Genomic DNA, 26,584 nt, shown 5'->3' with positions numbered 1-26,584 from the left:
ATCTTTATGCTCTGGGGCATTATCATTATCTGGGTTACACTCGAGTTCCCCTAATGGATTATAAACATAATCAAGGGTCCGCACAGGTTGCACTTTATCCACAAGGCGTTGCCCTAGCTGTTGTTTTTGTATTCCTTCCAAGTCAACCACCTAGCTCATCTCCTCCTGACCTCGTTGTCCACGATTGCGGTTGCGGATAAAATCGTTGTTAGAGGTCATTTTTCTCTTTCGTACGAAAAGGGATTTCATATGCGAGATAGTGACGCAATCAGCAACGATGGAGCTGGCAGGGCATGGATTTGCAGCACGGCAGTATAGACACAGAAGGTATTTTCATGTTGAAAGTTTCATCGATCCTGGTGGCTTGCTATCTCGTAACTTCAAACCGTCTCATCCCGAGAAACCCATTGTACGAAATGCACTTCGTGTGTTCCACCATGCAGTCCGTTACGGTTATCAAAACCCAGGTAATTGTGTTGATTCTTGGTCCACTGATGTTACAGTAGCTGCCTATTATCCAAAGGAGTTAGCGCATTCGATTCTACAAGAGCTGTGCAAAGTACCTACTTTAGTCGCCACCCTTGCGGAAGAGATTCTTCAACTTGTCAAGCGGGGTAGTCTTCTCGCCCTTTGCTTCTCTTCTCACAACATCAATGACATCCTGCCAATGCCTAACTTCTTCCTGAAGTACTCGAATCAAACTCGTCTTTCCGCTCAGTTCCTCTCGAAGGTCGTTGTTGTCCTTGACCAGTTCCGCAACCTGATTGTTATGCATGTCTTGCTGGTGATCGAGCTGCACACGTAGTGCATCGATGGTAGCGTGTAGATTGTCGAATACTGCGTGTACTGCTCGAGGATGGGTATGACTGAGACGGTATTCTGGATGCGCTACAGTGCCTGCGGACTCGGGTGACACTGGCGAGGCGGGCGCAGCGGCAGGGTCGGCGACTGCGGCGTTGATGGCGAGGGTACGCTTCATCAAGGTGTTGAACTTGTTGAACGACATAATGAGTTAACAAGGATTGGATAGGAAGCGTAGTGTTGTGTGTTGGATGTGATAAGTATCCGTGTAAGCAGTATTACGGCATGGACGAGATGAATTTCATCCAGCGACAATGATCATTAGTAAGCTGATGAGACCCTCCCGTGAAGTGAAAGTGAGTCTGACCTGGATTTGCAGCGTGAAAGAGAGCATCATGATCAGACTGGCTATAAGCCGCAGCTTATTCTGGGTGGTAAGGTTTGTCAATGCTTCTTCAAGCTCCACAATGTCGAAGCGTTTTGTGCATGTTCGACGGGAGAGGGAGTAGGGAAAAGAAAGTCAATTATCGCTTCGTTACGATCCTGTTCTACCCCAAGATAACATTGAAAAAGATTGAAGAGAAAAGTTGTTTTGATTTGATAAGCGGATATGAAATGCAGTAGCTCAAGGTGCTATAAGAACGCTGATAAATTCAATGACCCAATATGAAATACTCTCGTAAGAAATACATAGTCACCTTGAATAACGGGCATGCTAAAGTCCCATTCGAACTACAGCCTTTTCCCCGTCTACGTTACAGTTGAGTGGACAAGCGTTGATAGCTTTAGTAGAGGTCACATGTGTCAATCGTCGTCAGCGTCGTCAGGCACCTCGACCTCGTCGCCACATCTGCTGAAGGCAAAGCTGCCGAGGCCGAAGCCTAAGCTGTCGTAGGCCGCAGCCTCCCGAATGCAGTACTCCCAGTCCCTGCGCGCACGCCAGCGCACTTCCTGGGCGCGATGCTTGGCCCGCCCCTCGACAGTATGGCGGTCGAAATCGGCGTTCTCTGACCAGCCCGTCTTGACCCACCGCTTCTGCGTGTCATCAACCACGCGGGCGGCCCACTCGTGCGCGAGATCGGCATTTGAGGAGAACGAGGCCAGGGCGCGAAGCGGCCGCCAGAGGATGCCCTTGAGCGAGAAGAGGGGCAGGGCGGCGAGCGTGGGGTCGGCCCAGAGTGGGTGGTTGCGCGGCGGGATGAGTGACCAGTATGTGCGCAGCATCGACGCGGCATCCAGCATGCACACACAATGCTCGCGGCGGCCCACATCAGCCAGCGTCGGCGCCCCGGCGGCCACGTCCTGCCACGGATACGGCACCAGTGCGCGCCGCACCAGACGGCCCGTCTGCGCAACGAGCCCGCAGCGCGCCGCGCACCCGGCATCAAAGGCAGGCAGGCTCGTGTTGAGGAGCAGCGGCTGCTGCGTGGCCAGGTGCGAGATGTCGACGGGCTTGCGGCGGTCGTCGAGCAATTTACGCAGTTCCCCCTGCGACAGCCGGTAGTGGTGCAGAAAGGGCTTCGGGTCGCCGTCGCCGACGCCCAGCACGGCCTGGGAAATGCAAAATGTCGGCTGGCGCTGCTTCCATGCCGCGTGGACGGCCGTGTGCAGCGCGCCCACGGCCTTCAGATGCGCCACGTCGACGGCACACGTGCGCCTGCCGCGACAGTGCTGGGCGGCCTTGTCCGTGTGCCAGCACAGCTGCAGCCGGCGCAGCTGGGCATCGACGACGGGGCGGGGCGGCGACCACGTGGGGAAGAGGCGCGGCGGGAGCCCCAGCAGCGGGTTCAGGTCGGCGTCGGGCAGGGTGAGCGAGGCGTGGTAGAGGAAGGACGGCGGGCAGCTGGCGTGGTATATGTCTGGGTGAGTCAGCATGTCAGGTCAGGCCAGGGAAGGAGCAACACGCACCTAGGGCGCCGCGGTCCGGCTTGGGCGCGTAGGCCAGGTTCGTCGCCACGTACGCATACACGACGAGTGCAGCAAGCGCGCACGTCGCGGCGCATCTCCACCACGTGAGCGCGCGCCTCGACCACACCAAGGTGAACTGCCACCACACCAAGGCAAACTCCCACCACAACAAGGCGAGCTCGCCAAGGCGTGCGTCGATGCCAGCAGCAGCAGCCCTCGAGGCGGCCCACGTGACCCACGTCGTGACCCATGTCGTGACGCCACGCACAGCCACCACAGCAGAGGCAAGCCACGTCCCGATGCATGCTGGGCTGCCAAGGGGAAGCGTCTCTTCTTCGAAAGGCGGTACCAGCACCGCATGCCCAGGCCCATACCGCAGCCGCACAGGAAGCGTTGGCGGCTCAGACGTGTGCCGCGTTCGGGGGCGGCGGGCTGCTGATGCGGCGAGGAAGCGCTGCGTGGGCGTGGCTTCCTCGCTAGACAGCTTGGGCTGCTTCGTGGGCGTGGCCGTGGGCGTGCGAGATGCTTCATCCCCAGACAGCCTGGAGTGCTTCGTAAGGGAGCGGCGACCGTTCATGCTGACCATGGGACGCTTCGTTGGTGCGAGGAAAAAGATGCTGTCAACAAGGACGAAGAGGCCGTGTTTATATACACCCCTTGTCCTCTGATCAAAGGCGTGCATCTTCTCCCCTGATCAAATGCGTGCGGTTGCGGTGTCTTGCTTGGTTTGTCTGTCTCACCGTGCGACACAAAGAACGCGACGAGGCGTGGCGTTACACCGCTGCCACATCCTTTGTCCGCGCAGGGAATGGCGTTTGCTGTGCTTGCACAAGGGGCGTAGTTGCATTCCTTCCTTCACTCCTTTACTCTTTCACTCCTTGACTCCTTCTTTCCATCCTTCCACCCATCCGCCGTCTGACTTTAAAACAGCCGTTTTCCCCCAGCTTGTCTGCATCTTCATTCAGCCCAAGTGCTCGATCAACTACCATTTCAAGTGCTCGATCAACTACCATTTCAAGTGCTCAATCAAGTACTTTTCAAGTCCTTTGTACGTTGCTGGGGTGCTTCATGTCCCAAGCCATCCACTAACTTTGTTGTTTGCCAGAACTTCCGTCATGTCCATCGACACGGGGTCCCTCCCGTACTACCCGCGCCTCGTCGCCGATCCCCCGCCTGACTCCCCCGCGCCCAGCTCCCCCCTTCGATCACCTTACGTCGCCCTTGCCTGTCCAGACTCCCTCTGCGCAGCCCTCCTAACCACGCTATGCGTCTCCCTCTTCTCCGCAGCAACAGCGGTGTACCTCTTCACCGCTGCTGCTCCCCCACCCCCCACCGTCCCCACCGCCGTCGCGCTCGCGCTCCCCGCGCCCACCCCCCCCTGGAAATCAAACCACACGACGCCCTCTTCCCTCGAATGGTCCGCTGAGCTCTCTACACTCCTCACCCGTGCCAGCTTCGACGCTGCCGACTGGCTGTCCAGTCTCGGCGCCATACCGCACCCCCCGCACACCGACACTTTGATTCGGCTTGTCGACGTAGTGCTAGGCGCGACGAATCACACAGCACCGACGCTCTACCATGTGAATACTGCGTGGAACGGGTACCAGGGTCTTACTGCCGTGCTGAACGCAGAAGCTATGCGCGTAGTGCGCCGGAACCCAGCGGCAGAACACGCCAGCATCTGTGCAATGCTGTCCCGCACAGCTGACGCCCTAGTCTTCGTTGACTTGGCTACAACACAACTCACCCTCTCTTTGTCTGCACTACAAACCGCCTTGTCTACCCTCCACGCATACATCCGCGCCACCTTCCAGACTTCCCAGACCTCGTTCTCCGCTCTAGACTCTCGCGCTACGTCCCTCCTGCGCAGTCTAGCGTTTGACATCAACACGTTCCTGGATGCAAAGCTCTTCCCCAGTGTCAACGTAACTCTTGCTACGCGACTGCCAGCGCAACAATCCTATGCTGTTCGTAAGATGGAGGGCGAGGTCATGGAAGTGTTAGTCGACGCTCAGGATCGAAGGAATGAGGTAACGACGTTTGCGACTGATCTTGAGTGGATCAAGGGTTTTTTGGAGGGCGTGGGCGGGGCAAGGGCTTGTGCCGCGTGGGTTGGGGTCGAGAAGCCTCGTGAGAAGATGGTTGGTGGTGAATCAAGTGGTAGTGGGTCGGGAGGGGAGGGCGGAGAAGGAAAGAGAAATCCTCTAAGTATTTTACTGGGACATCAGATTGCGAAGCTCAGTGCTGAGGAGGTCATTGAGGCGGTGGATGTTTGGGGTGTAAGGAGGGTGCCAGTTGCCGGCGCAGAAGTCTATGGGCAAGAGCCACAGTAGCTAGGCATGGGGTGTTAGGAGTTTGGGGTGGGCATAGGAGAGGAATAGACCTCATGGATCAAACGTTTGTGTCAGACATAGTTAGCTTCGTTGTCTAAAAGACTGCGTTGTCCTCGAGGCAGGCTGAGCAGAAGAGATGGACATATCGCGCTGGGATTGTGTTGATAGAGCGTCGGTTGACAATAGATTTGTAGAGTCCGAAGAAGATTTTGACCGCTGTCTCGTACTGGTCTCCTTCTCTGATTTGCGGGTTGTAGAACCCTGCTCGGATATTGGATTTAGTGAAGATTTGAGACGTGGGTAGCTGTTTCTTGACGGTGCAATTCCTTGTTTTTGCAGTGTACTTTAGTACTAGCGTGAGCTATAGAGATTGCGCCAAGTTCATACGGTGCTTCTGCCAAGGGAACATGTCACCCCACTAGCAGCCCCATCTACGACGGCTACCTGCACAATAATCACATCATGGCTACAAACTATACCTTCAAGCTTGACCCGTTCTCTCTGCCCACGCTCACTCCCTGGGGTAACACACACCGATCACCACGCGCTGTGTCTCGTAGCTCTCCACGAAGAAGACGCGAGAGGAAGTAGTGGCGGTAGAGTCCTGGCTGAATCTGTTCGACTGCTGTTTGGGTATCCATGCATTGACTGAAGAAGGAAAACATCGCAATATGCTTGAGCTGCAGCAGAGAGCCTAGGAGACTACACACAACCTCGAACAAAGCATGGCTCAGCCGGATAGTCTAGGACTTTGTCTTGGAGGCTGAGGGCGGCTTCTACCTTTGAATGCCATTGAAAATGGGGAGGGTGTCTGTGGTTGGTGGTGTGGTTGGGTTGAGTCATGGGTGGGAAGTCTAAGACATGATTGCTATGAAAGGGAGATTCTCGTCATCTTTCTTCATCCCATCTTGTTCAATTCATCCATCTTCTCATCCCCCACCACTCCGATCATCCATTCACCGCAACAAGCATGAGCTGGCTCTTCACCTCCTCAAATGGAGCCCCCACGCACCCCACGGCAAACGAAGCGCGCACACGTCACGCACCCCCGCCCTTCCACTTCTCGTACAAAAGCCGCCACGCAGGCAAGAGCGTGGCAGAAGTGGCCGCCTCAGACCCAGCGTATCTGGAGTGGCTTGTGAGTTCTGGCCAGGGGCGCAAGTTGGATGGGTTTGGAGCGGCACTTGCGGAGTTTCGGCAGGGAAAACAATCCAACGAACGGCCGGTTGAATATAGAGGGTTCCCACGTTCTGCGCATCGAGGAACTCGACCAACAATTGAACCACAGACAGATCGCAACGTGCGATGGGCGCCCGCGGATTGCGTTCCACAGACGAGTCGCAATGTGCTTGATGTGGATGATGGCGTAGAAGAAGCGAGGCGGTGGTACGACTTTCCCGCCGACAAAGCCGAGCGTGTTCAACATGTACAGCGTCCCGACATGGTGAAAGAGATGGTCCAAATCGATCAAAACCTGGGCCAGAATACGGAGCGGTACGATGACATTGAGCGGGTTGTCGAGGAAGAAGCGTTCCAGCTGGGGCTTGGAATGGGTCAAGCCTTCGCGCAGACGGATCGCGAGGTGAAGAGTCTAGGGGAGAGGATGGAGGCATGCAGTTTGAGAGGAAAAGAGGAGGTGCAGGTGCAGGGTAAGCACACTATAACGGCAGTGCGGGCAGTGGGCAAGGACCTCCAGGCGCAAGGAGCAACTACGATGGCAGCAGTGCGAACTATACGCGGACAAGTCAGCGGCTTCGCCACTGACATGAACACCTTACTCCGCGATGTCAGGGGCGATGTACAAGAAGGAGTCCTCGCAGCAAACCAGGGCTTCATGACTGGTCTCTCAGACGTCTCGGCCACGATGACCACACACTCCAACGCCCTTCGTCAGGATGTCCAGCACCTCGCCGCATCATCACAAAATCTGCGCGTGGACGTGAACCACATGGGCACTCGGTCTGACGAGCGACTCACGCAGCTCGAAGCCGAATTTCGCGCTTTGACGCAGAGTTTCCAGGGCGCGAGGCAGGATGTGCGAGAGGGGTTCCGGCAGCAGGACGCTAACACGACAAGAGGGTTTGCGAACGCTGAGGCAAGTGCTGTGTCCAGACATGATGAGGTTGTGAGGGTGCTTGAGCGTGTTGCAGCCGCTGTAGAGAACCGGCCGCCGGTGCCGAATCAGACGAGCGGTATTCTGGGCACCGAGCCAGCGGCTGACAATGCAGATGTCAAGCGGATGATGCGGCAGATGAGCACGTCAATGGATGCGCAGAAGAAGCAGTCTTCGGCCTACCTACGTCGGCTAGACAAGGCACTTACAGCTGTGGTCGGGTGCGTTGGGAAAATTGACAGGACTACCAAAGCTCAGATGGTGCAAATGGAATCCCTCAATCGTGGCCGAGCGGATGGGAGTGGACGGCTGGATGAGCTTGGAATGGCGCAAAATACAACGTCCAAGAAGATGGAAGGAACATGCGCCGAGATTCTCGCCCTGCTACAAGCACACATTACTCTTGATAACAGTCAGTCCGATGTAAGTACCCAGCTGCTTGAGCTCGGCCTAGGACAGAACGTAGCATCTAAGAGGATCGGTGAGGTGTGTGAGGAGATGCTACGCTTAGTACAAGACCACTACAACAGTCGGCCTGATGTAGGTGGAAGGATGGTTGATCTCGGAGCGGCAGACACCATGGCATCTGCGGAGATAGGCGAGGTGTGTGGAGAGATACTGCGCTTGATGCGAGAACACAACACCCGCAACGACAGTCCACCGGATGTGAGTGAACATCTGCCCGAGCTCGGAGCGGCAAACACCACGGCATCTGCGGAGATGGGCCGGATGTGCGCAGAGATATTGCGCTTGCTACAACAGCGCCACGATGTTAACGAAACGCACCACCTATCCTCCATTAGCACCCAGCAAAACCTTGTGCAAGATCTCGAAGCTCAGCTCGCCGCCACCAACCAGAAACTTGACGACGCCATCGCCGCTCAAAACCTCATCACGTCCTCCCACGATGAGGCATCATCAGCGTACCACAGCGCCCAAGCAATCGTCACAAGCCAGACCTCGATTATCGCCACCAAGAACGAAGAAATCGCCGTACTGCAGGAAACCCAGCGTGCTCTGCATGCCGCACGCGCGGAGCAAGTCGAGATCCTGCAGAACAAAGTCACTTCCTTGCACAACGAACTCACCGGCATTAAAACTGACACGTCAGTAGTACTGACCTTCCAGCGCCACATCACGGACCCAGAGGCGTCAGAACCCCCGAGAGTGACGAACGTCGGCCTCGCCCTCCTCCTTGATAGCATCGTCGAGACGACAGCCCACTTCACTACGAAAAACGCATGCCTCGAAGAGCGAGTCGACAAACTAACGTCCACGCAAAACGAGCTGATCGCGAAAGAAGATAAACACCAACGATTTCTACACTACGTTGAGTCGAGCGTGGACCGCATGAATAAGGGGCATTTGGAGATGGATTCGGTTCCGAGATGGGAAGAGAAGGATAAGAGGCAGGAGCTGGACGACTTCGTCGACTCACTTTATAAGGAGCAGATGATCAAAGCAATGGGGGAAAACGTAGGTGGGAAGGTAGGAGATGGGGGATTGTAGGAAGCGTTCTAGACGCTGGGCGTCAAGGAAAAGGAAGAAAAAAAGTGGAAGTAACCGCAGGAGTAAACTTCTGTAAAGGCATATGATATAGGCGTTTATATGGAGTTGTAGGTGTATATTTGATCGGTTATCTTTATGGGTTTGGGTGCGCACATGGAGTTGAGGATGACGCAAGTATGCCGTGCATATCACGAATTGCTAACGGTGGAGAGTCTTGATAGACAGGCAAAGAACAAACTCAACTTCTTTGATACCAAAAAGGCCCCTCTATGCCTTCCTACTCTGCGTCTAAGTTCGGTATAAAAGGTTCTTTCGCAAGCTTCTATAAGTCTCTGAGTCAAACTCTAATCTTTGCGACATCTAATTAGTTCATAGTGAGTTACGTGCTGTACGGGAAGCTGTGCGGAAAAACTTCGCCCCATAGAACTGAAATTCTTGCATCACTGCCCTTACGGAGGATGTCTCAAGAGTGTAGAGGAATAGCGCACCCATTCTCCGTTCACGGAATAAAACAACTTATCTCAACCTCCCAAGTTCTACTACCAGTCTCGGAAACTAACTACCAAAAAATGTATCGTATAAATCCTAGTAGGATGCAGGGCTCCAGCGGATCTTGCAAGGACGCGGGCTCGACCACAGTGGCACGAAGGCCGTGATGACCAGTCAAATTCGAGAAGATGACCTCCGTAACGCATAAACGAAGTTAGACGAACAAACTAAGCTCCTCATTGCTCGTCCCAATGCGGAAGCTGCAAAGAAGGCGGATTCTTGGGGTACACCTCCGTAACTGCTCAAGACTAGTAAGTCACTTCCTGATCGACTCGCTCGGTTCAACTGACACTTGACAAGTATGAAAGAACACCAAAAAGGTACGCAAAACGGTCTCCCTACCCATTTGGTCAGTAAAATCCACAATTAGCAAGAGCCTTGGTGAATTTTATGACCCGCATGATGCTTGGACGTTCCTACACAATGGGTACAAGATAATGGATGAGCGCGTCGAGCGTATAGCTCCCGACGAAGTTGGTAACCTGAAGCTGACAAATAGTAAGAGTATGTAGGATCTCTTGAACTGGGTGGAACAATGTCGATTGAAGATTAAGGACGCCATATGATCCCCAAAATCTTCTGGGTCTTGTCTAACGCCAACTAAACGAACATTAACCTACACGATTTCCCAAGCAGACTGCTTGGGTTCAATACTCCTCGCCTCGAAGATCTCACATGTTGTCTGCTTATTCAAGAGTCGAGACTCCACCAGCAAGGTATTAAAGTCTACACCGTCACCAATACCGACACTAGCAACAATGAATATCGCCTAGGAATATCTTCTCAGGTTCATCCAAGGACGGATGGGAACGTAAGTCCTAGACTAAGGGATGTCGAACATAGTAAACACACAAGATCGAAGACTGCTGGAAGACTCACCCAGAGAAGCGCCCGAACAAGAATGCGGATACCAACATGCAGAAAAGCAATGAATCTAAAACTGTTCACAACAAGGAAGATTTACAAACTAGGAACCAAAAGTTTTCTGACATGGTAAAATCGGCCACGCCCAACGACGAAAACGACCATAGCAAGCTTTATGAGATTGCATGGCATACTCAAGCACTGAATTCAAGAATGAAATGATCGACCCCAATCTCGACCCAGTCCTGAACAGAAAAGTCGATCGAGCTTGTGCCCTGATCCAGAAAGACCCATACGCTGATGTCCCTAGCGAAGATGACTTTATGGAATGTGATGAAAACACATTGTTCTCGCCACACAAGTTGCAAATCGACGATCTTGTTACTCTACGCGAGATGCATGCTGACAACCCTCGTGTGGTCACCCCAACTACAAATAGAATATCTGTCGAAATGATGGGAACGCCAGGATACATCAGAGAAACTTCAGCAGGAATAGCCACAGCAAAAGCAACCGATGAGGATCTCACGCTCATTTTGGGCGTCCAGACCCAACTTGAACCCGGATCACCCTTCAAAACGGGCACGTTACTTAGGCCATGCTACATGTGTCATTTCGACTCCTTCGCGAGAACTGCCAGTCGAAAGTACGTTTCTGGGATTCCGAAGCAGGAAACGACTTCTACAGACAACATATTGCCCCCTTCGAGACTACCAAGGAAAAGAACAAACCAGAACAAAACGGCATGGGTAACCTCCAAGCGTTGACCAGCGATACCGCGAATGCCTTGAGTCATGGAGTAGTCACCTGGATTGAAGTCTCTTAAGCCGACACCCCTCTTGCCGAGGAACGACACTCGCTCAACAAAATCCTCCTTTTTAAAGGCAAAGCTGACGGAGTCTCAAGTTCTATTTCAGTAGACGGGCAAGAAACTGTACCCTTTCAGCTTCCATTAGGCACAATCCATGAGCTTGACGATGTACTCCTAGCTCCAACCACAATGCTGAATCTCATATTACTAGACGAACTTGCAAAGCCTGGGCTGCAGGAGACATGGAACGAAGAGGACATAATGTTCCCAAACAAATGAGATAGGTAACTGACCGCTGTCGCGAAACAAAACATATGGCCTGTACTATCTCCAAGATTTTATTATTTCCAGCACTCTGTCGGCGTTCTTGGAGGAAATGAGAACCAGGTGAAAAGCCACGGGGTCTACGCATGTCGTCCCCATGGCGCAGGCCAAGGTCAAGAAGCTAGTATGGCAACTCCATCGTCGACTAGATCGCCTATCATTCTCAGCAATCAAGACACTGGTAAAACACGCAACAGATATGAACATGATAGAAGCTCAAGTGGAGACCATAATCGGCACTATCTACCCAATCCACTCAATTGGAAAACCACTGTGACCCGATCTCAACAACCATCCTCGCGAACGTTCACCGACCCTAGCGATCTCGTAGTAGCCGACATCTAGGGTCCACATGAGCCAATTGGCTGAGACGGGACCGTGTCGTCTTTTTTCTCACCGATGGGTTCACCGATATACCTGTATGGTGAGACTACATAGAAGCTACCAGTTCGCGCGAGCCCTGTTCACCGCATACAGACGAATACAGCGAGCCGACAAAATTTTCAATCAAATTTACTGCCTTGACAACCTCTTGAATATACCCAAAGCAATGACATGAGTAGAAATGCAGGGAAACAGGGTAAAGTTTGCAGCTACATGTTCGGCACACAAAGTCAGATCACAAGAGCGCGGTCACTACTCAATGAGAGATGGGGCTGCAACTATGTGGCAAGAGACTCTTACGACAAAAGAAGGTAACTTAGACTGGTTGGTAAATCTTGCTGACGTCAAATTTGCGAACTCGAATATTCCCCAAATACTCTGGCCCGAGCCTGCAGCACACAACCTGGTCGAAAACTCTACCTGGTCTTATCACGGCATGAGTGCGAGGTACGGAACGCCGCCAAATCTCTCGAACGAGCAAGTATAGTCAGTCCAGCATACCAGATCATCCCTGGGGAACAGCGCAAGAGACCGAAACCCCAAACGCTGAGGTGAGATTGGGTACTTTGTTGGTCAAAAAAGCTATTTCGGTCGGAGAATCTACAATTCAAACATGATAAAAGTCACTAGATCCACGACTGCCATGATCGACGAAAGAGGTAATGATGACGCATTAGATGGCGAAACAATAGAGCCTATCAATCAGGAGGGAGAGGTAGATCCGGAACTGCACGTTTTGTCAGATGACAATCCCAGTATCGATACTGGCACAAAACCTGAGGTCGAAACTGAAGCCCTTAGACACATAGCCCCTTTCCAGATGATGCTAATAGCTACTATGACAACAGATGCAACATTTCTGGAGAAGAGATGAACGAAATATCAATGTTCTTCCATTTCAATCGCTGCAACTGTGGCAATGAGTGCACTACAACACTGTTAGAGGTCCTGTTCGACGAATAATCGAACCAAAGCTTCAAGTCCGAATGTGCCATGGACTTATTTCGCTCTGGGCGACGATGGATGACGCAAACGAAAGAAATCGGATGTGCATTTAGAAACTCATCTAACTAGCTACGGAACTACAGGATCTTTGTCCAACGCCGTCCTCGACATTGGTACTGAACTAGGCTGCCAACTATCGGAAATGCCGGGACTTCTTGTCTTACATCTAAACGTCTGGACTCCTTAAGAACAACTACCACAGTCTGTTTAACACTAAGGAATGCTCCCAAGCAAAATCACAGAGGATTACCTTGCTAATCTTAACGCCGAATCCTAATATTGATCAGAAGTTAGACTTCAGACAACTCATGTCCATGTTTTTCAAACCAGACGTTGTTCCTGACGAACTCCCCTATGGAAATGTTGAATATTATACCAAATTCACGGGATGTCAACAATGAAGTAGCCGACTCAAATATCAACGACTTTCACCCCGGAACGTACCACACCGACAGCGAAAAAGCTGTGAGAATGCATATCGAGAAAGTGATAACAGTCGCCGAAACTGCCTGAGGCGAAGACAATTGTGTGACCGTGACGACCCGACTTCCAATACAAACATTCCATGCAAGTCTTGCGACATTCAGAGCGTAATTTGCCGACCCAGCACTGAACAAGATATCTTACATAATGATACCAAGAAAGAACACAAGAATTCTCTCAGAACTGTGAGCTGTGCTCGGAAACCTTCACAAAAGAAAGTCTCAGTCCGGATGAGCCAAAGTCATCAGAGAAAACGTCGCAATCACCGCTAGGAAGTCGCAATCAGAAAAGGGTCATTCAAAGGCAGATCTGGGCGAACTGCAAAGCTTAGAAACTCTCGAATTTTGTAACGGAGAAGGCTGCTGCAAAAAATACAAACAATTCTACAATCCCAGCAAGTGCACACAACAAGAAGTCAACATCGAAAAAATGCGAAGGCTGTAAACATAACGGGGCCAATCTAATCGGCAACAACGACATCAAAGCTAGCGAGAATCCCGTCGCTCAAAGACTTGACGGTTGCAGGTATCTCATCCTTAACAACCGAAAGAAGATAACTGTGTATAAGACACGCACACCATCCAAAGTTGAAACAGACAACGATTGGGTCAATGCGGAAATTTGTTACAGATGCTTAGAACAGGAATAACTACATGTCAGAACGAATACGAATGCCACGGGCGCCCATGCCAATGATGCAAGGGAGACAGCACTTTTCGAAGAAAAGCGGAAGGCTAAACCAAAAAAACCCAAGTCCACCCTGAGAATGAGCAAGGAACAAGTCGACCCTGTCGGGTTTAGATAACATCACATTACGGGTACCATATTGTCAATTGTTGAGAAAAGAAGTGACAATAATATTTCAACGAATAACCATGGGGTGTGAATGATTAATAGCTACTTATAGTAGAAACCATCTCACAGATCTCATAACATTGAATCATTCGGCTAAAAGGAACTTTAACACAACTCAAGTGACATCACAACCTTCTCGGACTTGAATGAGAACCAGAACGCACCAGGAACACTCCCATAAAAAATGCACAAGCAGACATCCGGCCAACCCTAGCATTTCAATATTACACGTGACCTTAACTGAGCCCCTCTCCCTCGCACCTACAAGGAATCCATGAACGGACCTGAACAAAAATGGTAGAAATCAGCACTTGAATCGGAAATCGAGAGCTTCGTCCGAGCAGATGCTTGGAAACCGGTTCTTATGACAGCAAAACCAGCAACTCTGCGCTTTCCTCATTTTCGAGAGATGGCAAGTCTTAAGCTATGATTCATGCCTGCTCTTCGAACCAGGCGTGGCAATCTTGGCCACCTACATGGATGACCTGCTCATGACGACGAACGATCCCAAGATTTTGGAAGGAACGAAAGAATCTCTGAATGAAGAGTTCGAAATAACGGACCTGAGACCGTGCACGGAACAGCCTAAGATGCAGGTATTGCGATTCCCTGGCAAGATACATCTACACCATGCTGGGGGCATTCAACACATTGTGCAGAAATCTTGGCATTGGAGTTTCTGCGAGCCGTTGGGGCTGGGCATTTGGTGCGCCGGTCAATACTAAAACCCGGAACAAATGTACAAGATTGCTGAAGTATTGTCAAGACAACAAGAAAATGGTTTCAGGGCGACTACAATAGCGACAGTGGAATTTTGTACATGCATATGGTGGTTTGGTAATGTATTGTTGTGATCTGTGTTGGAGATGAGGGCATGTCATATGCAGTACGTTTCTACAGAAGCTCTGATAGGACCGCAACAAAGCTGGTCGTGCCGGCTAGTCCTTCACGACCTTGAGCCCGTAAGCGAGACGACGCCCGTTAGTATGAATGCGATTCTTCTTATCTTGAGCACGGCATAGGTCAGCTGCCAGATCGTTTCAAAATATATCTGTGGGTTATTGATGTGCATGCAAAACTAATTTTCAGATACTCTAATTGTGCGACGTGTTGCTGACCAACGATGGGGTAGGTGAGATGATGTTGCCAGGCGACGCCAACGCCGGATCATCGCCGAAATCTCACCAACGAAATCACAAAGACGCTCTGTCAAGTATTCACACTATCTTCAACTCAATCCTCCCGTAACGGATGGAGGTAGGCATTTTTGCTTTTGGAGATGTCTTTACGCCTTTGTCCTCGCTCTTATCGTCGTTCTTGGCGTTACAACCTGCTACGCCACGAAGGGCCGAGGCAGGACATTATGCGCTGCCTTGAACACTGCGCCAAGCCATGCCAGCTCAGATTCTTCAATGTTCGCAGGCATGATTCATGCCCCATATTTGGAATGGAGGTATTCCAGGCATTTTTTCATCTCACAATACTAAAACCTAGCACTTGCTGTCTTATCAAGCCTGCCTTCCAGCGCATTACGCACGATTCCGTTTTCACGTGTTATTGTTCTCAATCTCAACCCGCATCGACGTCCTAACCTATCCCGTATTGATGTCCTAGCCTGTCCCACATAGTTCCCAGCCATGCATCATCACGCACCTGGAGCCTTCGTCCTCCTCTTACGCCTCTCCATCTCCCTCGCGCGTCCCCTCTCTACCGCTCGATCTGTATATCTCTTCCACACTGTCCCTCCCTCCTTGCGCTCATCCCCCCTACTCTTGTCAATTTTGCCGTCCCCACAGAACACAAAGCACCATACCAAACCGGCACACACCATCCCCGCGCCAGCAACACAAAGCGATAGCTTCGCCCAAGTCGACAACTGCCCCCGCGGATTCGCTAGCGCGGTCGATATAAGCAGGCAGAGCGAGGTTGTGAGGCCGATGATCGAGATAAGGAATGCAAGGGGGGATTTTGTAAGGAGAGACGCGAGAAAAGACAGAATGAGCCGAGCTGCGGGTGGCGGGCGTGGTGGCATCGTTTAGTGTGTGGCCGGGAAGGAGGCGAATCTGGATGAAAATGTCAGTGCCTGGCATGCAGGAAGGTGCTCGATGGGATGCACATGGGTGCGGTGAACGGACAGACGTTGAGTGGGCGTACGAGATTGCGGAAGTCGAGATTATAGGGGTTCGAGTGGCAGAATCTTTGAGATGCTTTGTGTGGATTACACGGCGTGGTGGCGTATGCGAAATTCAAAGTGGAATGGCAGTCAGCCGAAGTCAACACGCTCTTGAAAGCATGAGGTTGAGGAGCTAAGGAAATGCGTGTTGGGGCTGGCCGGGCGCAAGGTTGATGCGTCTTGTGTAACATACCCGATTACAAAACAGGATTAGTGCGGCAATGCGGTTCGAGACACGGTCATGCCAAAGATGGCCAAACAACAAGAGCGGGAGATGGGGCATGATATACCTGTGATTGACACAGAGAGGGGGTCTGAACAGCCACTCATTTGCATTCCGTCAGTACCGAAACTCGCTTTTCCCATCCCCGTTCGTAACACGCCTGCTCCCTCGCTTCAACTCGGGCTTCGTAAATGCACTGGTGAGGACTTCGGTGGTTGTATGTTGTGTCACGGCCCTGGACATAGTAGGAGATTTTGCGAAGGTGGGAGCGGGTCGAGTGAGGTGGGTTACGATTGTCAGTTTCTGAATGTAAAGTTTTCCTGATACGTCTGGCTGGTCGTCCAATGTCGGTCTTGTACGCCCATCATTATGCTTGAGTCGCTGAATACAACAACTGAACTGCACTCGAACGACCTGCAGCACTCATTAAACATGACCCAGTCTCAGGATGCATTACGAATCTTGGTACACAAACGACCAGCAGAAGGTCACGCAACACTACTGGGCCTGAAGCATTGTGGCCTCGGGCTATCCGTGGAGCCATCAGTAAGAAAACCATGACCCAACATTGGAAGCCCTTCACAGCACCAAGCTCAATCTCGCCAAAAACCACATCTGGGGAAACATGGTCTACGTCGATAAACCACCAGAATAAAGCCGCAGAACAGTATCTCATTGTGACCCAATCAAGGGCAAGACATAAACCACAGCTGACATCGCTTTATTATCACATGTCGGTACATATTCTGCGAACTGCATAGACAAGTAAATTATAGCTACCCGAACATGAATTACCCAGTACAATTCGTGGCGCGGCTAAATACATCATCATAGCCGGATACAAAACCCGCATCAGTACTCACTCCTCACTATCGCTAGATGCATTGCCTTCAAAGCCTGGGAACCTCTTCCAGCCTTCTTCGTCATCCGTCTCATCTTCATCATTGCTTTCGCCTCGTCCCTCCACGCCCTCCAATCTCTCTACAAGTAGCCAAAGCAACTCATGCATGACCCGATCCAGCCCACTCGTCCTCGCCAACTCCACAATGCCTGCTTCCCGCAGATATCGAAACACATCCCTCGAAATGCCTGACAATTCCCTCCCCTTTGAGCATCCATACATACTCGTCAGACAGTCGTTGAATAGAAGCAACGCAAGCGTGCCCAGGGACGTGTTCTGCGCAATATACGCGTACTTCGACCCATGGTCAACGTATTCTTTGCTCTGTTTAAGCCAGGCTGCTTTCCGGGCGTTATCACCATCTTGCTGCGTAGAATCACCTTCAAGAACAGCCATGTACTTGTCCCACAACAACATTCCCACATGTTTGTCTACACTTGACATGCGCTCCTGCGACGCAGCAACCCAGTCTGTAATGCTGGGATACCGCACAATATAGATGAATAGGCATAGTAGCACGCGAACAAGACCTGACTGCTCGTCTCGGGCATGGGTGATGCCAATTAAGCGCATGATTGCGTTGACGTAGGTCGAGTTTGCTAGCTCAGCAGACTCTTTGCTGGAGCTTGAGCTTGTGCGAAGTATAAGGTGTTGATTAGCAAAGAGCGTGGAGAGCGTAGGCTCTTTGATCAGGGTGGTGGTAAAAGAGCCAAGTTTAGACATTAAGGGCGCTTTGAGCTTGAGCATTTTTTTCCAAAAGAATTCTGTTTGTGGGGCTTTTCGTGGCTTGCGTTGACGAGTAGTAGAAGTTGGTGATCGGTAGGGGATTACACTTGAGGGGTCCCAGGCGGTAAGCATTTCTTTGAGGGCTCTGATCGTGGCTCCGTGGTTGCGGAGGCTGAGGTCGAGATCGCTGTCGCGGCTAAGGGCGGCCACTTCAGTTATGGTCTGAGACGATTAGCTCTGCAAAAACAAATGAAATTGGGACTTACCTCCGGTGTACACTGCATTATTATCTCGTGCAGCGTGCGGAGTATCCGCATAGGTTCCCGCGCATCCGGACTTTCATCATTGGCGACTATTGATGAGCCGTCATGAGAGATCTCGGTGATGTGATGGTCCAGAGGACTGGCACTTGTAGCCGGCAGACGCGACGGAGAAGAGGTATGTACGAATTCATTCACTTCCGAGCCGTCATCGCCACTGTCTGTGGAGGACTCAGATGAGCTCCCACTGGATACTTCATCGACATCATCATCTTTTGTCTTGGCGTATTGGAGAGCCGACAACGTCTTGAGGGCAGGACTTGAAGCCTCGGAAGTGCCATCGTCACTGTCATTGTTGTAATTCAGTGGACCTGAAGACATCTGTACATCGTTGTCATCCGGCCTCCTTGTGTGATCCGTCTGGCTTTTGGCTTGATCTTGAAACAGGTGTCTACGAATTGCTCCGGTCAGCGTGGGCTTGTTGACGGCTCCCACGTGACTAGTTCGACATGTCGTTGGTGGAGTCATCAACATAGGCTGTCTCGGATTCGGAGTAGTCTGACGGTATTTCTGTGTAGCGTTCGGTTCGTGGTTTTGCGTGGTAGGAATGATTTCTGGTTGTTGTCCTGGAGCAGCTCTTTTGCTCTGTCGCCTTTCAGACTGAAGGTCGTCTTCGAAGTCGCGTTTTCGGGCATTGACCGCCTCGAAAGACAGAGCATTTGTTGGACGGGAGTCAACCATACTTGCAAGAGAGGGTGCACCGATTTCAGGTACTTCAGCAGGCTACAGTTATCAGCATTTTGTTCAAAAAGGTGGGCTACGGATATGACGTGCAACCGAAACAACACTGAAGAATGTACACACTGATCCTAGAGAATCTTGACGATTAGAGGATGAGTTGACGTTGAGCACATCTTCCTGCTGTACTTGCAAGTGCGGTTCCCGTTCATTCTCTGTGTGGGGCATCTTGCTAGGGTTTTCTTTTCCGCCATGGTCGAGTTCGTAGCGGCGGATATAATCCTTCACCGCATGGAGCTCACGAGCTACTTCGTGCACCCGTAGATTTGCCGCATCCGTTGCCTGATGTGCTCTTGTAAGGTCTTCGTTGCACTCTGCAATAACCCGATCCCTATCGACCAGTTCAACGTAGTATCGACGAGCGTCCTGCTGATATTTGTCGTAGTAGTACCTGTTGAGTTGTTCATGCAGAGTCCTGTCTTTCGAGTATTCAAGTTCCTGAGTGAGTGCAGGTCGGGTACCGGATTCGCTGTGTTGTTGTTAGTGTCGAAAAGCACATACATGGGGGGCGTAACTTATCTGGGCACAGATGCTGTGAGGATGCACCGAAGACGGCCGGTGTTCCGTTTGCACTGGTAAATTTGGATAGCTGAATTTCTTATGATGGTTCGAGATTAGTGAGTTCTCATTCCATTTTCAAGACAAGTCACACTTACCGGCGAGGCCCTGCTAAAGGTAGATGCAGACATGTGACGATGCCCGTGGGTCGGTATGCTGGTAGCTGTTCGGTTGGCGTAGACAAAAGCTCCACGGATGTTTCCATTGCCAGCCAGATAAGGATTGGAATTGAGATCCGGCTGATCTGGTGCAGCTTCATACGGGTTCGGAGGCAAGACACGCGGTTGGGGTGAGCGTCTAACAACACCAACCTCTCCAACATCCTTCGAAAGTGCAGAGTGACCTCGATATGGCTCTTCTCCCCTACTTTCCCTCAGGTCGAACGGCTCTCGACCTGGGCGCGCACCAGCCCACTCATCGTACCCGCCATCGTCGAATGTTGATACACTTGCGCGGCTGACCCCACCTCCACGCTTACGCTGAACACATCGCCCCCCTAACCGGTAGAAGCTATCGGAAAACTCCGAAGCTGGAGATGGCAGCTCGACATACGGCATGCAGTGGTCGGGTCGCCGATAGCTCCCTCTTTCCGAGGTCTTCGACACTGGGGGTCGGATGGGATGAGGCTGATATCCGGAGTCGTCGAAGGAATCTGTCGATTGCGCCATGTTTAGGCCGTATGGACAGGTCGTGGGTGGTATTAAAAGTCAACGAATCAACACACGCAGCACACAGCCCGAGAACGAAGAAAGACAGGAAAAGACAGAATGGAGACAGCGAGAAGCCACCAAGCTGAGAATCTCAGCTTCGCATTGATCGTCCAGAACCGGAAAAGAAATTCAAACAAGAACAACAACACACTTATTGTCGGTCAGTGCGAACGTGTACGAGACGAGACATCGAGCAAGGTTTCGCTTGTCTTGTCTTCCGATGCGGCGCATCAGATGTCTCAACACTGAACGCCCCGCCACGAAACACGAAGCACAGAAATTGCCACTCACATCCATGGCACAAACATTTTCCCGATCTGTCTGTTATGCTGAGATGCATGCTGTAAAGACTGGAGAGCACATCTAGAATGCTCTTCAAAGATAGCGAGATGCAAGGAAATCCAACAAGAACTATGAGGCACAATTGTAAGCTCAGCCGTAAGCTCAAGTTGGCCTGTATTTTGATATACGATCGTGACTCGAATTGACAAGTTTGTGCTGTAGGGTCCAGTCTGTTTAATTGAACCAGTGACGTCTAAAGGCCTCGTTCGCCTGCAGCAGGCTTGTGGTGTGGGGTGGTTCTAGAGTTTCGGGATTCGTGAAGCCTCAAAATTCAATTTCAAGTTAGTTCGTCATGTGCATCGCTAGCGCCGTGAGTTCCCAGGATGCCATGTAAACATGTCGACCAATCAAGTTCCCTGCACAACCGAACACGAGTCATTTCTGCGTTGCATCACCACTTTGGCGTCGCATCACCATAGGGAGCTGCGCAGGAAGCCGGGGTGGAAAGCTGTGCAACGACCGATTATGTCGCGCAAACAAGCAATTGCTCTACGTTCTGTTTCTTCAGATGACGATGTGCGCAAACGAGGGCTATCAGATCATTCTTTGGCTCGTTCTTTTCTTCCTTCCCCTCCACCCTATCCGCCACTCTTCACGAGCCCAGACCGGCTTTCTCGCCCGCTGCTACATCCAAGTTGAGAGGCTTCAAGCGCAACATTACATCGTTTGTCTCATGCACAAAGACACCTCTAGGTGAGAATTCATCGTAGGACTGGGTGATTTCAGCCTGCACCAGTCGAATACGAATGTGCCTTTGGCCCAGCCCTTTGCCAGGTCGGCATCTGTGGCCCCATGGAAGTTGAGATCAATAGCCGGTCAATTGAAATTGTACTGCACCGATGAGCATTCATTCACTCTTCATCTGTCTACAGTTCAAGGACGTGCATAGTAACCGAAACTTCGACTCCTCAACCACGGCTTGGCTGTTGATTAGGTTGACTTCCCGGGGGATGTTTGTAACTGGGGTATGCATATCAACATTGTGGAGGAAATGATTGGTCTGATCAAGCGTGTGTTCGAAGACACGTGAACGAGCTGTCGGAGATCTCAATACGCGTGATGAAACCTTGACAGAATTCAATCCTTGTTTCAGGATCATATTTGTAGACCAGGTTCAGCCCGCCAGCTTGAGCTAAATGATGATTTTGGCTAGGAAGGGGTCTGCAATGTGGAGGTGTAAAGGTGTCATTTCTTTACCGGACCGAAGCTCGTGTAGTTTGTAGCTAGCCCCTGTCTGTCCCGATCTTCCGATGCATTCAACTCGGTGGACTCGACCGACCTAGCATGAACTACGTAATCTACACGTGCTATCTGCCCATAACTACACATAAGAAGACGCGGTTAGCGTGACCGCTCCTGCCATTACACAAGTCTTGACCTTTGACTTCGAAAAGCCCGTAACGTGCTCGGGTTGACAAGAATCCCCAATTAGGCTGATACTCTCTTCTGGTATTTAAGGTAGCTGTTTTGGCCCTAGCGTTTTTGAACCCCAACAGCTTACCTGAGATAACATCAGACACAAAGACCTTGGTGTGGTCAAGTTTACAGAGAACCGTGACGCCAAACACTACAAGCACAGCAAATACTGGAATCTTGATACAACTGCAACTCTAGCCTATCTTCTAGCAATTACCCCCACAACGTAGATAGCACTTCCGCCTCCGTTAAAGGCAACGCTGCTGACTTTAAAGAAGCTTGTCTGCCTGATGAAGACTCTAAACTACCTCAAGCTGCCAAAGCCTGGTGAATATACCTCCAGCCCGGTCGCACGCACACCATAGTTGAATCTACAACTATATTGTCTGACTAAAGTCTGTCTCACCAAAGCTTTCTTCCAACTACTGCACCCGCCTTTCTTTTTGACAATCATCGTAGACAACACTTGAGCCAGGAACCCGTATAGTCACGTTGCCCGATGATAATACCATTTCACACGTCACTACCAAGATGAAGTCTACTCATCAACCACCATTTAACCCCACAGCCGAATTTGAACCCTACCGACCCTATGCCAACTGCCCCCTTCCTGCACCCCATACCTCTATCTCACCGAAGCCACCCAAACCACCCGCTCTTTGCCTCCACCCCATTCGATGCAGTGTCTCTCTCTCCAGCCTCATCCTGATCCTCTCCAGCCTGCCCACCACCCAGCACCTGACCCATCCGAAACAGCACGTCATCCACAACCCCCATCCTCTCCATTAAGTGTCCCACCACCTTCAGCAGCACATCGAGTTTATCTCCGGACCTCACTCTCCCATCTCCTCCGGTATCAGCCCTCAGCACACTATCTAACACGCGTCGCATCTCCACTGCTTCCCCGGCAAGACGGCGGTGCGGCATGTCGAGCGAAATAGGGGCGAGGAGCTCGTCAGAGAGCGGGTTGTAGGACTGGAGTTTCAGGGCGAAGCGGAGTTCGGGGGTGGTTCTCGATCGGGTATGAGCCAGAGGCGGGATGGAGGGGTATGTTGGCATGTGCATAGTCGTTAATGGCGGCGGCGGGTAGTATGTTGAGTTGAAGTTATCAGGATGGCGAGAGGTGTATGGAATCTGGTTGACAGACGTGGAATGGGGTATGTAGTTGACTTCATGCTCGTCCTCGACTGTTGCGTGTCTATCGGTGGGGTAACGGCCGGGCATTGTGGAGTGGTTGTGGTCGCGAAGGGCGGAGCGGCGGTAATGGTCCATCGTAGTGTGCTGGTGAATGCATAATTAGTTCTGTCGTGCAATCGGCGTTGAATGCATACTGTTGATGTCCCGGTTTGGGTGGATGACAATGTCGTGATGCAATCCGCTCAAGATGGTATTCAATAGCAAGTTAAGAGAGCTGGTGCGTCTGTAAAGTTTGCGCTTGAGTGCATGGATTCCTAATGCACACCGTAAAAAGGGGGTCGCCTTTGCTCAGTTTTCTCGGTCTGCACTGGTGTAAGTGGTCAGCTCGATCCCCAACCCTCTAGTCAACACTCACATGGCTAGAGCGTCGCAAATACCCTCCAATACGATAATCTGCTTGCAAAACCTGCAGAACAAGCTGATGCCTTCGCTCGATCAACTTGTTCTAAGCTATCACTTCGTCATTGACCGCTCTCATCTGAAACCACCTCGACAGTCTAGAAACTCACATCTGACGAATTTTCGTTTTTTAACCAAGCCTCAGTGTCAGGCCCGCACACAGAACAATGAAACGTGACGACGATGCGCAAAGATAGACTCTACAGACCACGTATCCCAAGATACCCGCAGCAAACAGTATACAACGCATCAATCAGCCCAGTATACCCCTATATCACCCTCACCGTCACTGACTTCCTTTGTGTGCGGGTAGCTGCGACACATGCACGGAGCCAGAAGCCCAGTTCCATGCGCATGGTTTGGAAAGTTTTTTGTTTGCTTGCTTCCGTACATGCGCCGGTCTCACGTATAGATCTGAACGGACGTATGTACCCGTGCGCTGACTCGCGTGAGGTCTCATTCATGCGTTGGAGGCTGGGCGGGAAATGTCCGGCCTGAATGCATGTGGAACCAAATTCATTGAATTACCGCTTTTTGCACACACTAGTATCCTCCTTCTGAGTCTGTCTTCTGCTGCAATACATCCCTTCCTTCGTCAGGATACAAACAATCTCCTTCCCTTTATTGAGCCTCCCAGCCGAGCTGGAACAGTCCAACCCCAAATTTTGTAGAAAACTGTCTTCCCTTTTCACGCTTCATCCAAACACATCCACCATCTTCCTCAAAGGACCCTCGTTACTGGCCGAAGACACAACTCCATCCGTCCAGCCGACTTACCGGAACTTTCGAGAGCGATAAATCCATCACGAGCTCTTCTTTTGTCTCTAATTATCTATCGATCCACCGCACTGGCAAAGCCAGTTTGTCCTTTACAAAACGAACTCTCTAAACAAACCATCTTTGCCGGCGAATACCACAACCTCCCTTTCATCAATCGATTCAACCCCACAACATACTAGAACCTGCGGAACCAATACCTTGTCCACGCTCGGCTTTCCTTTCACAGTCCGTTCAGCTCAAACTAAACAACACAATAACCTTCTCTATCGATCCAATCTCTTTCTCGGACCACCAAAATGACCCCCTCCTCCCCCCCACCAACTTCCACGTCCAAAGCCAACCTCCACTGCGCAACCTGCTCTCGCAAATACACGATCCTCCAACACTTCGCCACGCACCTGGCGCGGAACAATCACAAGCCTGTTCCCGCATCGGTGGGGGAGCGTTTGCTGAACTTGCACTACCAGACGCTTGAGGAGGGAAAAGGCGGAGACGAGACGGGCTGGTGGATGGATGCGCTGAGTATGTGGAAGGATGCGCTGAGTATGGGGATGGATGCGCTGAGTATGGGGATGGATGTGCTGAGTATGGGGATGGATGTGCTGAGTATGGGGATGGATGTGCTGAGGATGGGGATGCCGAAGGTATGGACGGGCGTACTTGGTATATGGGAGGTGGTGTGTCATATAATGCGTACTCGCGAGGGCGGCGTGAACTGGTGGGTTGTTGGGCTTGTGCTAGTCTTGATGTTTCCGTGGGTCTTGAAGGGGTGGTGTTGGGCTTTCTGTATGCAAATCAGCGATAGATAGATTGCTACATACATATACGTCTACTCTGATCTCGTTAGGCAGCACGCAACTTCGCAAGCGCCTCTTCAGTCAACTTTGTCTGCACATCCATCTTCAGCACTTCCCTATCCCAGTCCTCCACCGTATCCAGGCCCTCTTCTTGAAGCACGCGCTCAATGCCGCTCCGCACACCCTCTACACCCCCCTCAGCAACAAGCTCCTCCCCTTCCCACGCCCCAATCACCTTTTCAACCGTCCCCTTCCCCAGCCCTTTATTCCCAACCCACAATGCCTCGCCCGCACGCTCTAAACCCTCCAGATTCTCCTTCGCCAGCATCTGCGCAGCAAATACATCGCGCGTCCTAACAGCGACAGCAAATTGCTGTGTCAGCGCGTCAATGCGGACCTGGTGGTACTGTGCTGCTTGTAGGAGGGGCCGGGTGAGGTCGGATGTCGCGAGGGCGTGGGCTTTGGCGGCGGCGAGGTCGTGGGTGGCGGTTGTGAGAGCGGCAAGGGTGGAGTCTACGGTCAAGGTTAGGCCGGCAAGGATCGAGGCGGAATCGGGGGGAGGTGGGGACAGGAAGAGCGACATGGGCCAGGACCAGGGCGACATAGTGGTTGAATCGCTGTTTGTGTGTGTGTAGTGGAAATTGCTTGTGCGTGTGTTTGTGGTTGAATTTGCTCATGTGTTCTGGAATGTGGGCGTGTGTTGTGGCACTTTAGCATGCTGGCTTTTATACCGAACGGCACGGCGCGCCAGGTGAATAGACGTAAGGCATTCACATTCCCTTGAGTGAAAATCGGCCAATCTGTCAACCTATCGCCTCGAATCTAGTCAACCCAGTTTAACTCATCTCGACCATGGTATTCGAAGCCTACATCGGCTGGCGCCCAGACAACGCGTCACAACGTGCCAAGCAACCCCAGGCTGAGCTGACGCGCCAGCAACGCGCGGCTGCAGTGTGGCCACCATATGATCAGAGGGCGAACGAGGAGCGCGGTGTATCGTGGGGCACCATGCTGTGCATTGTGCTGTGTGGCATTGTGCTGGGCATTGTGCTGGGCATTGTGCTGGGTGGCCATGTGCTGGGCACATATGCGGAAAGGGCGGGCGTGATAGACGAAGCAGCAGTGGACTGGGTGCGCGAGTGGCTTGTCGGCTTATGGACGTGAGAGAAGGTACCTCGAATCACGTAGTTGAAATCTTGGATCGAGGCAACATTCTACCTGACACACCATCTCCAACACACGGACTGATCGTGCAGCCAAGACATTGCTGACATAACGCCGGCATTTTCACAGTGAACGAATCACTACACAAAACCTTTAGCTTGATGGGGGACAGATCGAGATGCACGAAGAGGGGGTATGGGG

At 51.6% G+C, this 26,584-nt stretch overlaps 11 protein-coding genes across 11 annotated transcripts; 5 read left to right on the top strand and 6 right to left on the bottom strand.

Annotated features, from left to right (window-relative positions):
• Positions 1–341: 341 nt before the first annotated feature.
• Positions 342–1,006, bottom strand: P153DRAFT_401801 (uncharacterized protein; the record flags this gene model as incomplete). The annotated part of the gene is made up of 2 exons (XM_033671941.1): positions 342–510; positions 568–1,006. One exon carries the CDS (start codon positions 1,004–1,006, stop codon positions 569–571), a length of 438 nt encoding a protein of 145 aa, XP_033518032.1. The 3' UTR covers positions 342–510; position 568.
• A 599-nt stretch (positions 1,007–1,605) lies between these two features.
• On the bottom strand, positions 1,606–3,286 carry P153DRAFT_361874 (uncharacterized protein; the record flags this gene model as incomplete). The annotated part of the gene is made up of 2 exons (XM_033667034.1): positions 1,606–2,660; positions 2,710–3,286. 2 exons carry the CDS (start codon positions 3,284–3,286, stop codon positions 1,606–1,608), a joined length of 1,632 nt encoding a protein of 543 aa, XP_033518031.1.
• Positions 3,287–3,543: 257 nt separating this feature from the next.
• P153DRAFT_435806 (uncharacterized protein) lies at positions 3,544–5,213 on the top strand. Its single transcript, XM_033673180.1, has 2 exons — positions 3,544–3,757; positions 3,815–5,213. Exon 2 carries the CDS (start codon positions 3,825–3,827, stop codon positions 5,040–5,042), a length of 1,218 nt encoding a protein of 405 aa, XP_033518030.1. The 5' UTR covers positions 3,544–3,757; positions 3,815–3,824; the 3' UTR covers positions 5,043–5,213.
• Positions 5,214–6,243: 1,030 nt separating this feature from the next.
• P153DRAFT_371539 (uncharacterized protein) lies at positions 6,244–8,850 on the top strand. The gene has a single exon (XM_033669279.1). It carries the CDS (start codon positions 6,484–6,486, stop codon positions 8,662–8,664), a length of 2,181 nt encoding a protein of 726 aa, XP_033518029.1. The 5' UTR covers positions 6,244–6,483; the 3' UTR covers positions 8,665–8,850.
• Positions 8,851–10,262: 1,412 nt separating this feature from the next.
• P153DRAFT_391360 (uncharacterized protein) lies at positions 10,263–10,903 on the top strand (the record flags this gene model as incomplete). Its single annotated transcript, XM_033671049.1, has 2 exons — positions 10,263–10,723; positions 10,765–10,903. The coding sequence occupies 2 exons, from the start codon at positions 10,263–10,265 to the stop codon at positions 10,901–10,903; spliced, it is 600 nt and encodes a 199-aa protein (XP_033518028.1).
• A 4,646-nt stretch (positions 10,904–15,549) lies between these two features.
• On the bottom strand, positions 15,550–16,173 carry P153DRAFT_435804 (uncharacterized protein; the record flags this gene model as incomplete). Its single annotated transcript, XM_033673179.1, has 2 exons — positions 15,593–16,173; positions 15,550–15,554 (listed from the first exon to the last, which is right to left on the bottom strand). Exons 1-2 carry the CDS (start codon positions 15,969–15,971, stop codon positions 15,550–15,552), a joined length of 384 nt encoding a protein of 127 aa, XP_033518027.1. The 5' UTR covers positions 15,972–16,173.
• A 917-nt stretch (positions 16,174–17,090) lies between these two features.
• Positions 17,091–20,410, bottom strand: P153DRAFT_148710 (uncharacterized protein). Its single transcript, XM_033662181.1, has 5 exons — positions 19,677–20,410; positions 19,540–19,617; positions 19,057–19,491; positions 18,229–19,005; positions 17,091–18,184 (listed from the first exon to the last, which is right to left on the bottom strand). Exons 1-5 carry the CDS (start codon positions 20,244–20,246, stop codon positions 17,195–17,197), a joined length of 2,850 nt encoding a protein of 949 aa, XP_033518026.1. The 5' UTR covers positions 20,247–20,410; the 3' UTR covers positions 17,091–17,194.
• A 2,266-nt stretch (positions 20,411–22,676) lies between these two features.
• P153DRAFT_361867 (uncharacterized protein) lies at positions 22,677–23,318 on the bottom strand (the record flags this gene model as incomplete). The annotated part of the gene is made up of 1 exon (XM_033667033.1): positions 22,677–23,318. One exon carries the CDS (start codon positions 23,316–23,318, stop codon positions 22,677–22,679), a length of 642 nt encoding a protein of 213 aa, XP_033518025.1.
• Positions 23,319–24,718: 1,400 nt separating this feature from the next.
• P153DRAFT_391357 (uncharacterized protein) lies at positions 24,719–25,231 on the top strand (the record flags this gene model as incomplete). The annotated part of the gene is made up of 1 exon (XM_033671048.1): positions 24,719–25,231. The coding sequence occupies one exon, from the start codon at positions 24,719–24,721 to the stop codon at positions 25,229–25,231; it is 513 nt and encodes a 170-aa protein (XP_033518024.1).
• A 34-nt stretch (positions 25,232–25,265) lies between these two features.
• Positions 25,266–25,823, bottom strand: P153DRAFT_391356 (uncharacterized protein; the record flags this gene model as incomplete). The annotated part of the gene is made up of 1 exon (XM_033671047.1): positions 25,266–25,823. One exon carries the CDS (start codon positions 25,821–25,823, stop codon positions 25,266–25,268), a length of 558 nt encoding a protein of 185 aa, XP_033518023.1.
• A 124-nt stretch (positions 25,824–25,947) lies between these two features.
• P153DRAFT_148697 (uncharacterized protein) lies at positions 25,948–26,445 on the top strand. The gene has a single exon (XM_033662180.1). It carries the CDS (start codon positions 26,072–26,074, stop codon positions 26,381–26,383), a length of 312 nt encoding a protein of 103 aa, XP_033518022.1. The 5' UTR covers positions 25,948–26,071; the 3' UTR covers positions 26,384–26,445.
• The last annotated feature ends 139 nt before the right edge of the window (positions 26,446–26,584 follow it).

The sequence above is a fragment of the Dothidotthia symphoricarpi genome (genome assembly GCF_010015815.1).
Source record: "Dothidotthia symphoricarpi CBS 119687 unplaced genomic scaffold P153scaffold_28, whole genome shotgun sequence".
NCBI classification, from domain to species: domain Eukaryota; kingdom Fungi; phylum Ascomycota; class Dothideomycetes; order Pleosporales; family Dothidotthiaceae; genus Dothidotthia; species Dothidotthia symphoricarpi.
The sequence above is the reverse complement of the archived record's forward strand: the minus strand, read 5'-3'. Positions and strand labels throughout refer to the sequence as shown.